We start from the raw sequence: 10,633 nt of genomic DNA, 5'->3' as shown, positions 1-10,633 counted from the left end.
GCATACAAGCCACCAAGACCTTGCAATCCATGAGCTCACGACACTATCAGGAGTACACGCTCAGTGCTGCCAGTCTGAACACAACTGGACAGCTTACAAAGCATCTAGACAGGGTGAAGTCAATTCCGAAACAGCGATGTGGGGAGCTGATCTGGTAAGCTGCTTAAGAAATACGCGTGAGCATTGGCCGAAGGAGAGGCGGACTAAAACAGAAAAGTTGTACGACAGGTGTAGAGGGATAGTCGGGGCTAGTGTTGTACGGTATGGTAACACTAAGTCAAGCTGTGACTTCACGAAATCTGTATACATGAAGGAGAAGAAGCACTCCCGCTGAAGTGGTGTGTGTTGATGAGCTCACGCTTCGTATACGTCGCACAGTGTGCCCTAGTCCTTTCCTTTCCGTGCGCCTGCACCACGATTAGCCATAGGCAGTTTGCCTGAGAGGTGCGTGGTAAGTATTGTGGAAGGAGGTGAAGGCTCATTGCTTGAGGCGCGTACCTGCTATGTCTTCCTGTGCGTCCCTGATCAAGAAGCTGTGGTGGTCAGCACAACGGCCTTCAAATATTCTGAGGCCAACTCACTTGTACCAGAGAACCGTCGGTACCACGGTCCCCAGATGCCACAGGCTGTGCGCATCGATCATGCCCTTCCACGGTGCAAAGTCCATCAGCTCCAGACTCATCGCCGAGATGACCCATGCCACGCATATACCTGGCAGCACCGCCCACGTCCGTCCGATTCGCTTGTACTGCACGTAGCTAAAGCCGCTCCATAGCAGATTGGCCAGTGTGCCGACGGCAACGTTGGCGGCCATGTTGTATGTGTAGTCCCAGCTCCACAGCGAGAGATAGCCGACATGCAAAATGTATAGCAGTATGCATAGCACAGTCCACAGCCTGAGCAAACTTTGCTTCCGAGGGTCATTGCGATCGAGGCGGAAAACGCGGATCGGCGCGTAGTACAATCCGTACAGCACGTTGGCACCCGCGGCCCAGTAGTCCAGCTTCTCCGTGATACCAAAGTCGCGGGTGTGGAAGATCATGCTGAAAGTCCAGCTGGCCAGGCCGACGTAGCCAAACCAGAGGTAGTATTTGCGCAGGGTGTAGGAAGCGGGGATCTTTTCGCGCAGCTGCGTCATGCCCCAGTTGTGAGCGAGGTAGTTGAACAACGAGAAGATGACGCTGAAGGGCTCCTGCATGCCCATGAAGCGGTAGAAGGGCCATTTGCCGTGAAATTGGTATATGGGCTGCATGTACGGCGGGTCGCGAGCGAGGCGTTCCGTGGTTACGACGTGTTGGCAGGTGTAGTCGCATTCGGCAGGACAATCCCACATCAAGAGGCGGCGGTGGAAGGCTGGTGGGGTCAGAATTTATTCGAATGGCGTTTAGAGAAAGACATACGAATCGTCGTAGGGTTTTCGCCGCAATTAGCTTCTTTGCAGACCTCGAATAGTTGTCAGTACAACAACAATGGCTGCCATGGCCATGCCTCATACCTCCAGACAATGTTTGAAATCGGGCAGCCTGTCACCCAACGAGGCATGTGCTGCGCCGCCCAGTAAGAGAATCACGGCAACAGATTGCCATAGTGAGCTTGTGTGTAACCTCATGGCTGCAGCAGAGGTATAGCGTCCATGAAGTGTGGTGTTTAGAAAGTCGGTCGCTTGTTGACGGCCAACGCCAAGTCCCGATAATTCCGATCGCCCCCCTGTCTCCACTCTGACACGCCGCTGCCGTCAATATATGTACAGTATATGTATAACAAATGTAGAGACTAGTGGCAGGTGTAGAAGGATTGCATTTGAGTTATTCACTGTCTCTCCGACTGGAGACATGCTCAGAGCCTTACCTGCAAAGTGATGTCTACTGCCGGTCCACCTTTCTTCCTCAAGTATTTGCATATTGCAAGGTACTTAATGAGAAAAGGTGTTCCATGATGATGGACATTTCTGAGGGTTCCATCTGGCAGTTGCTGCATGACAACTGCCAAAAGCTTAATCCTTGAAGTTGCCTTACCCACACCGGGTACAAGTTAGTGGAGCCAAAATAAGAAGTAGCTGCCGCCGAGGCAAGCAGATGACAAAAGCAGAGGGGGAAAGGTGGAACTCGATGTCATGAGGGTCTAGAGTACAATAACAAGTCGCTTGATCAACTCGTGGGCCCGGTGGCAATGTAGAGTCGTTCGTCCGTCTGCGTTGTGTTGATACAGACAGCAGCCCGCTGTGGATCGTGATTGGTAATGCTCTTCGTAGAATGCTCGAGCGCAACGCCTGTGATGCTCCAGGGTATCGTAACAAATGACCGCCCTAACCTGTGCAATGGTGAGTGAACCGCACGAAGCACATAAGCTTCTCAATTCACACACGCCGATAAACGCCCTACCGTTATGATATACATCTCAGTACTCCATCTACACTTTTCATGCAAATCCATCACCGTAGTGCAATCGCGGCAACGTGGAAATCCACCCGACCTGTCGGGACCACGGATCATTGCTCCTTTGTGCGGCGTCGATATACCGGTCAACGTTGTGCAGATCCTTGGCACTAGAACAAAGTAAGTCATAAGCCACGGTCGTTCGCAAAGAAATAAGTTGTGTGCACCGAGTAAATCAGGTCCAAGGTAAGCAGGAGGCGAACAGATGCTAGATACTGAGCTTGAGGCTGCAGTCATCCAGATGCTCCTTCACCGCGAATACCATGATGTGGCCCTGACAAACTCAGTTACATACAACTTACTTAAGAGTCTGCATATGACGTCGCTGCATAATGTATGCCTCGTAGTTGCCGCCTAGAAGGCATTCAAGAATGCTTCTGCCGGGGCTCTTCGAATCAATACGCTCCTTCAGCACCCTGTGCGCAGCGCGGAAGGCTTTAAACACTTCGATTGCCTTGTGAGATCCTCCAGAAATGTTGTTCTCCGGGCGATTTGGGTCCTGGATAGACAGGCCATCAAGTCTCTCCTCGCGGCCGTCAACATCCCAGCCGTCTTTGCGGATGATCGCAGGTGGGTGCATCTGTATGCGTTGAGTTCGCAGATCGAACTCGTTGCCGTAGTAGTCGAGGAAGCCTAAGAAGCAGTCACCGAGATTCTCTGGCTTCTTGTTGTGTTGGAAGTAGCTGATAACCAGACAGATGATAGTGAAGCCTCCAATGCCACCCGTGTGAACCTCGTTCATGCCACGCATGACAAGAAATTGCTTCAGCAGAGCTACCATATAGATCATGTCGGGGTAATCATGTTTCCACTGCTGAAATGTTGCCTGTGCCTGAACTCCGCTCAGATTCTCGAACGAAATATCGACATTGATGTTGGTGACACGATCCACGAACTTGATAATCGGTACCTTGGCTTTGGTGATACACAGCACATTGACGGCAATGCGGACGTTCTCGAGCCTTCTGGCAGCCTTCCTGAGCGTGGAGTTGACTACACTCTTGTTGCTGAAGTCCATGGCTGCCGGGCCGCCCTGATAGAATCTGTCCGAAGTGTACACAAGGTCCATATCTGCAGTGGGCAGATAGAGACCTGCAGGAAAAGAACCAAAACATAGTATGCGACCGGTGTCTTGAGGGAACCTCTGAGTACCCAGAGCTTGCTGAACTCGCTGGACGAGTCTGTGACGAATGTCATGCTCGTAGGGTTGAGGCGCAACAAAGTCGTAGAAGTCCAGAATCTCGTTGTGTAACCTGATACTGTGAGGACTTATACAGAAACAAGAATCGGTAGGTCAACCTACCATTTGAGTGGGTCATTGACAAGATGCGCGTAGCTTTGTCGTGGATCGAGCCACGGTGCAGTATCGCATCGCGCACTGCCCATCCACTCCTGTACTATGCCACGCACATTCTCGATTTCGGCCCTCTTGCGCTTCGCCTTGCTTTGCTGTGGCTGATCATGTAGATCAGCAGCTTGGTGTGAGCGCTTGTTTCGGTTCATGACGGAGTCGACGTAGTCGAGGTCATTCATAGGACCCTGTACGAAGCCTCCGTTCTGCGGTCGCTTATTTGTCCTGGGCTCGTCGTCGTCGAGACTGATCACATCAGTTCCTTTGGCGGAGGCGTCATCATCTCCGAATGAGATAAAGTCATCGTTGGCAGCTACAGCATTGTTGCCGTCACCCTTCTCAGCTGCTTCGTTCTTTGCTTTTCTTATCAGCTGAACAAAGTCAATCTTCTTGCCGGGTCTTAGCTCCTCAGGCGGAGGTAGGGCAGAGTAGATCTCTGGGTTGCTCCACTTCGGTATAGAGTCGCCATCGGCGCGCTCGTTTGCGGTGCGAGCGACCTTGTGTGTACCGATCTCAGTATTAGCTGTGTCGTCTCCGGCTGCCTTGTCGTCTTCTTCCTCTTCCTCCTCTTCGGACATCTCATCCACATTCATGAACTTATTCGATCCGTCAGCAACACCTAGTGTACGCTCAGGACTGCCACGATCTTGAACGGTCAAGAGAGCGCGCTCATGAGCACCAGGCTTGCGGTACCCTCCACGGCCACCGCCTCTGCCGCGACCATTTGGGCCACCGCGTCTCGAGTCGCGTAGGCCGCCGTTGCGTTGATCGCGCCGTCTCGCCGGTCCTGCGTTGGCTGGACCAGCAGGTGGGAATCGCGGTCCATCGTGATTGGATGAAAATGTGAACTCAGAGTTTCCATGACCCTGCTGACCTCCACCAGGACGATAGTTGTCGCCGCCTCCGCTGGTGAACGTCATGCGCTCGGACAGCGGTCGTCCACCGCCACCGCCTGGGCGATATGAATCTCCCATTGCGTCTGACTGGTTATTATTGTGCGCGACGCGTCAGATCGTAACAGCAGGCGTTTGTAGAAGTTTCTGTGTTTGGTGGTGGTGACGTGCAGGTGAAGAAAGGGCCGCGCGCAGAAATGTTTGGACTCGCGGGTGGGGCCGCTAAGAGCCGGGGAAGGTGCGGCTCCGTGCTCTCCACTCCTCCTTCTGCCTAGCATTCATTGGCAGGCAATAGTCCTGGGAATGCTTATAGGTATTGCATCGTCAATAACTTGCCCTTATTATCGGAGATAAAGTGGCAGGAGTGTGTTTGTTCGCCAAGCTTCGTTCAAATATAATACAAGTTCCTACAGTGCTTCCTATTTGAAGAATGGTACAACGCTCGTAGCCTCTAATGTTACAATGTTGACACAAATTAAGGAGCCAAATATCCACTGGGGGGAGTAGAGAGATGTGCGACTACACGTGCGCCCCCTCTTGACGTGCTTGAGGAAGACGAATAATGGTGCCACTCCCCAAGGACATGCCCGTTTCAATCGCTATGCCCGTAACCGAACGCCATCTTGATGCATTTCAGAGCTCTTCTTCGCTCGCAAATATGCGTCTAACATCTTTCTGCTCGCCCCTGCCACAGCCGCGTTCCTCGCGTTGCAAAGCCCTCGGTAAGCCCTGCTCACTTCTCCTCCTTGGTGAACTTCGGCTTGAACCCTTCTGATATCTCTGCTTCTCTTTCGGCCATGCGCTGCTGCCCTTGTAGTTCTCGTTCGATCCTCTCTCTTGCTCTTAAAATTTTGCTTTGCAGGTAGAAACTACCACCCTTCTGCGGATCGTTTTGGTCGAACAGTCGCTTGAACCGCTCGGTGACTTGCTCCGCTTCTATTGTGCCCATCTTACCGGGACCAACATTCAGAATCTTGCAGGCCTCGTCCATGGTGATGTTGGAGGATGTGAAGGCGCCGCCGCCGCCACTACCAGCAGTTGCGGCGGCATACTTCTGCGAAGCGGCAGCCTGGCGATAGGACTCGGTGACGGCGCGTCCGATGATACGTGCGCCGGAGAAGACGACTTGCGTTATTATGCGGTGGGCCTCGGGGTGTTAGCTGATTGTTGCTGGAGCTGGAGTGGAGTGAACTCACCATTGTGAGGAAGGAGCGAGGGCGACAGCGACCAGTGACACGGCAGCTGATACAAAGATGGGCGAGATGGGCGACACGGCTAGCCTGCCTCGATGGACGTGCTGAACACTGGATGAATGATCCCAAGATTTTCAGATCGCCTTCCGAGTCTTCGGCGCTCTTCCGCTGGTCCACGTGACTCTGCACTCAACAGCCAATCAAACTCCGATCGCAAAGCACAGAACCATCACCCTCATATATTGCACAGCTTCCACGGCGAGTATATTGATATGTGCACAGCTTGCGGCTTCTATTGAGCTTCGTCTTGTTTTTGCCATAGACGAAAAAGAATTCCTTGATGTCCGAGACGCTTGATATGCCGCATTTACCGAGCAAGTGTTTCTTTCACATGCCCGAGGCCTTAGGGTCCATGTCTACCAGTGACCGCATCATATGCCGAAAGCCTCACGCGAGCTTTGCACACTGCCTTCGCCTGTATCACCTCTGTAGTATACTCCAGTGGTCTTTGCAATAGCTTGTAACGTGCTACCAAAGTCTCGACGCGTCTTCCAACTCGACCGCTGATGACGTTGTTCATGTGCTGCTAATTAACGTTACTGCATGGCAGCACTAGGTATGCCACCACCAACACACTTTCGTATATAATTCGGCACAGCACGCAGTATGCTAATACACTGAAAGACACGCCCTGGCTAGAGCATATGTCCAGCCCTTCAAAGCCCTCCAACGATGCGTCGCCGCAGCCCCCCGGCGACCCGAATCCGCCAACCTATGCCACCTTCTCGCCCTCTAGCATAGGGCAAGTAACGCCGCAAACGAAGCTCCGCTCTGCTATACTCGTGCACCAGAAGTCGCCTCTGCTCGCTGCCACGCCACCGCAAGTCACGCGCGTGCTCGCGTACTCGCATCCGTTCTTGTTGCCTTTGAACAAACTCGCCGGACTGTTAACATGGACCACCGGGGACTCATGGGAGAGCTTCATACTGGTTGCCAGCTTCTGGGCGGCTGTCATGTATGGTGACGCCATCACACGATACGCTGGGCCCATCATCGTTGTGTCGAGCCTGATCCTAGGCATGTACGCGCGCAGATACTCACCGTTGTCATCGACAGGGTGGACTGGGGAGAAGGGCCAGAAGGGGCATAAGCGGGCAGAGTCTGACAGCAACATCAAACACCACAAGAGTCTGGAGGAGATTGTGGAAGATCTGAAGCTGTTTACGTCACGCTGTAACATACTATTGGACCCATTCTTGCGGTTGACGGACTTTCTATCAACACAGCGCACGGCAACGTCAGCGACCACACGTCCAGCACTCACTGTACTGTTCATTCGCATTATTTTCGTCCTGCCGCTCTGGGTCGCCCTCACACTGCCTCCCCTGTACATCCTGACAACAAAGCGGGTGGTGTTAGCCGTTGGCACTGTGGTCTTGAGTTGGCACTCGCGTCCTGCACGCGTGACCCGTACCTTACTCTGGCGCTCACGTACGGTCCGTCGAATCTGCGTATTTGTCACTGGCCTTGACTTCGGCGACGCTCCCAACTCCAAAGGCCAGCAACCGCCACCCCTCCCACCAAGAAAGAAGAGCACACAGGAAGTTGCTGCGTCACTTGCGGCTAAGCGTCGCCCTGAATCAACTGGCGTCCGCTTCACGTTCTCAATCTATGAGAACCAACGCCGATGGCTGGGTATTGGCTGGACATCCTCGATGCTAGCATACGAACGCGCATCTTGGACAGACGAACACATGAATCCCGTCCCCGACAAGGAACGCTTCGAACTCCCCGAAGTCGAGGGCGGCGCCTCACGCTGGCGATGGGTCCAAGGTAGCTCCTGGGCCATCGAGACCGGCGACTCGGACACCAAAGTGCCCAAAGGCGCAAGCAAGGAGGAAATGGGCTGGATATACTACGACAACAAGGTACTTCTCTTCCCCCGTTCTCGCCACCGCTCAACTAACACACGAACAGTGGCGCGACGGTCGCAGAGGCCAGGATGGCTGGGGCCGTTACACGCGCCGCCGCAAATGGTACCGCGACGCCGAACTCGTCGAATCGACGCCCAGCACGGACACTACACCCGCGCCCACGCCGCGCGCCAACCCGATGCAACCTTCCTTCCCAGACCCGAATCACCTCACCAAGCTGTCCTCCAACACGTCCACGGCCTCGAGCCGCGACCCGACGCTCGTGTCCAGCGAGTACGCGGCCAGCGTAGCATCGGAGCGGAGCGAGGTCGGCGACGGCGAAGACGCGCAGAGCACGCAGAGCAAGCGCAGCTGGTTCAAGAAGAAGAATCGAACGAAGAGCAACGCAGGGAGTGTGGGAAAGGAGACGGTGGGCAGCGGCGGGACAGACGGTGGCCGGGAGCGGAACGAGGACGACGTCATGACGCCGCTTGAGCGGACGGCGAGGGAGGATGAGTGGAGGCTCGGTGATGATATTAGGCAACATCTGGATATTTGAGATGGCTGCGTGATGCACATATAGAGTAACAACATGCGTGAATTCGATGAATCAAGCTTTGGTTATTGTCGTTAGTGAAGGTCTGGTCTCATCATAACTCATGACGATACGATATCACAAGTACACAGACCGCGTCCGGTTGGAGATCGAGCAACAAGCAGCAGTGGCAGCACACATTGGCACAAACCTGTCCACCAACCCATTCAGCGAGTCAAAGAATTCACAAAGCGAACCAAGTGCGAGAAATCATTCAGATCCATATTCTATTCAATTCATACTACTATCACCCGCTCCTCTCGCCCAACAACGCCATATCAGAAAGGCCGCTGCGTTGTTCTTGACGTCCCAAGTAGTTATCAGATCTTCCGTGGCGGGACGGGTTGGGCTCTCGTCAGTCGTCGAACTTCAGGCGTCGGTCATCGGACTTCAGAAGAGAGATCGAGATCAGAGCGTAAGGTGCTTAGTGCTGGTGGGCGTTAGACGGATGCATGGCAGGTGAGCTCCACCCCGATGGTGAGATCATGTGGGTGAGATTGTGTAGGTGAGATCGTGAGGGTGAGTTGTGGGAGGGACTTACAGAGCAGGATCCGCATCCGCAGCTGGAGCAGTCGCCCTTGCAGGAGCAGGTGTTGCAGGTGCTGTTGGTCGCGGTTAGCTGGCGTTTGTCTTGCATGCACAATGGCCATCAGGGTGTTCCCCGCTCTCCTTCAACGTGCCACCTTAACACCAGAACCCAAGGCTCTTCGTGTCAAGATTGGCTCGAGATTTGAAAAGGGCAGGACGTACCATGGAGACATTCTGAATATGATTGGTTGATAGCGTAAGCTTGGTGTGATTCGTTGGAGTGTGGTAATGAAGTGTCGAGTCGGTGAGCTGTATCCATCAAGGTGCCCGTGGCGGGTGCTTTATATACAACGCTCACCCCCTCTGGACTGCTTCTCGATCCTGCTTCTCCATGCTACGCGGTAGCATGGCGACGACACCTGACCATGCGGGATATGTGCGGCCGATTGGCCGCCGACAGACCGGTGACATATCGCCGCCCACTAACACTTAGCTTGGCTACGTACTCCACACTTGACAAACCACGGCGAGCTGCGACTCGGGCGCGTAAAGGCCGCAGGGTAGAGTGAGGCGTTGGACCCCACACGATGTGTTGGAGATGCAGGGTCGATGCTGGGTAGCAAGTGGAGGACCAAGGCTAGACTGGCGCCTGCATCTGCTGATATGGGTGGTAGATTCACAATCGGATTGGAGGCAGGATGGACCTTGGATGCGTTTCCCGGTCTGTCAGATCTGCACAACAGGACTGTCAAGTCTGCATGTCAGGCCAGCCTGCGTCGGCAACGCGCTGAATGCACCTATGTGGTCCACCTCCATCGGGCCAAGACAGTCTGATAGGAAAATGTCGGACGTCTTAACACCACCACGAGATGCACATGCAGTATGGCTTGCAGATCGCCCGCATGTACTGGACCGAGCCGCTACATGTGAAGCTAGCGCCCACGTATATGAGATACCAAGTGCGGTATAGCACGGGGGGAGGAGACTTTGGATAAGGCGTCCACTTAGTTGAGGTTGTTATCAAGAGACTCGAGGCCAGGCGCCTACTGGTGGATGTTAGGCGAGTGTAGTATGTACTGCATGTGTAACCCCGCTCGTGCTCGACTGGGCATGCATGAACTGCGAGCACAGAACCGTGTGCTGAAGCTGTTGTACTCTTTGAGCTGCTTTGACAGGTTGATGCTGTAATTCGTGCTCAACATGTTGCTTGTGAATGTAGACGCCTCACTTTCGTTTCGACTCGAAACACATTTCGCCGTTCATGCTGAGACTGGATCCTGGAAGTTGCTAGAGGTGCAGGACCAATGAGGTAAGAGACTAAGTCGTGTAGACGCATCGCAGATTGGAACACGTGTGCGCGGGCGAGAGTCTGGAGGGACAGTGTATCGCGGGTATCTCATCGTAAGCTCATCACGTGGATTGTTGGCGGTCGATAGCTGCGACAAGATATACACCCCACAATGTACCCACTACCTTAGGTAATGGGCCGTCTCTGCCGTCATGAGGTATCACAGCGGCCGCATACTGCTCAACGGACGGCCTCACAGCATGTGACCTCGGAGAAGACCATTCCTGCCGCTACTGGCGAGGTCACGTCTTACGTTTGCCGCGGCTGATGACTGTGAAAGTCGGTATGCCACTACCAACAGCCGTCAATCGCGGTAAATGTGAGACATGATCTCGCCAGTCTTGCAGCGCTTGTGTCATCAGGCACATTGAGCTTGC

General features: G+C 53.9%; 4 protein-coding genes across 4 annotated transcripts; 1 reads left to right on the top strand and 3 right to left on the bottom strand.

Moving 5' to 3' along the window:
* Positions 1-324: 324 nt before the first annotated feature.
* On the bottom strand, positions 325-1,633 carry M421DRAFT_416672 (Mn2+ homeostasis protein Per1). Its single transcript, XM_033591160.1, has 5 exons — positions 1,496-1,633; positions 1,401-1,443; positions 582-1,353; positions 499-533; positions 325-407 (listed from the first exon to the last, which is right to left on the bottom strand). Exons 1-5 carry the CDS (start codon positions 1,607-1,609, stop codon positions 385-387), a joined length of 987 nt encoding a protein of 328 aa, XP_033453334.1. The 5' UTR covers positions 1,610-1,633; the 3' UTR covers positions 325-384.
* Positions 1,634-2,733: 1,100 nt separating this feature from the next.
* Positions 2,734-4,706, bottom strand: M421DRAFT_52973 (Nucleotidyltransferase; the record flags this gene model as incomplete). Its single annotated transcript, XM_033595068.1, has 3 exons — positions 2,734-3,688; positions 3,739-3,974; positions 4,041-4,706. 3 exons carry the CDS (start codon positions 4,704-4,706, stop codon positions 2,734-2,736), a joined length of 1,857 nt encoding a protein of 618 aa, XP_033453333.1.
* A 330-nt stretch (positions 4,707-5,036) lies between these two features.
* M421DRAFT_416669 (cochaperone Pam16) lies at positions 5,037-5,932 on the bottom strand. The gene is made up of 2 exons (XM_033591159.1): positions 5,876-5,932; positions 5,037-5,826 (listed from the first exon to the last, which is right to left on the bottom strand). The coding sequence occupies exons 1-2, from the start codon at positions 5,876-5,878 to the stop codon at positions 5,413-5,415; spliced, it is 417 nt and encodes a 138-aa protein (XP_033453332.1). The 5' UTR covers positions 5,879-5,932; the 3' UTR covers positions 5,037-5,412.
* A 291-nt stretch (positions 5,933-6,223) lies between these two features.
* On the top strand, positions 6,224-8,424 carry M421DRAFT_416668 (Pex24p-domain-containing protein). The gene is made up of 3 exons (XM_033591158.1): positions 6,224-6,488; positions 6,557-7,800; positions 7,850-8,424. Exons 2-3 carry the CDS (start codon positions 6,577-6,579, stop codon positions 8,342-8,344), a joined length of 1,719 nt encoding a protein of 572 aa, XP_033453331.1. The 5' UTR covers positions 6,224-6,488; positions 6,557-6,576; the 3' UTR covers positions 8,345-8,424.
* The last annotated feature ends 2,209 nt before the right edge of the window (positions 8,425-10,633 follow it).

The sequence above is a fragment of the Didymella exigua genome, assembly GCF_010094145.1.
Source record: "Didymella exigua CBS 183.55 unplaced genomic scaffold M421scaffold_3, whole genome shotgun sequence".
Taxonomy (NCBI): domain Eukaryota; kingdom Fungi; phylum Ascomycota; class Dothideomycetes; order Pleosporales; family Didymellaceae; genus Didymella; species Didymella exigua.
This window is presented reverse-complemented; position numbering and strand designations above follow the sequence as displayed.

Coding starts and splice junctions, on each gene's coding strand:
- M421DRAFT_416672 (XM_033591160.1), bottom strand. CDS start 1,609: ATGAGGTTACACACAAGCTCACTATGGCAATCTGTTGCCGTGATTCTC. Junction 534..581: donor CCGACGGTTCTCTGGTACAA/GTGAGTTGGCCT, acceptor TGACCACCACAG/CTTCTTGATCAGGGACGCAC. Junction 408..498: donor CGCACAGGAAGACATAGCAG/GTACGCGCCTCA, acceptor ATCGTGGTGCAG/GCGCACGGAAAGGAAAGGAC.
- M421DRAFT_416668 (XM_033591158.1), top strand. CDS start 6,577: ATGTCCAGCCCTTCAAAGCCCTCCAACGATGCGTCGCCGCAGCCCCCC. Junction 7,801..7,849: donor GGATATACTACGACAACAAG/GTACTTCTCTTC, acceptor ACACACGAACAG/TGGCGCGACGGTCGCAGAGG.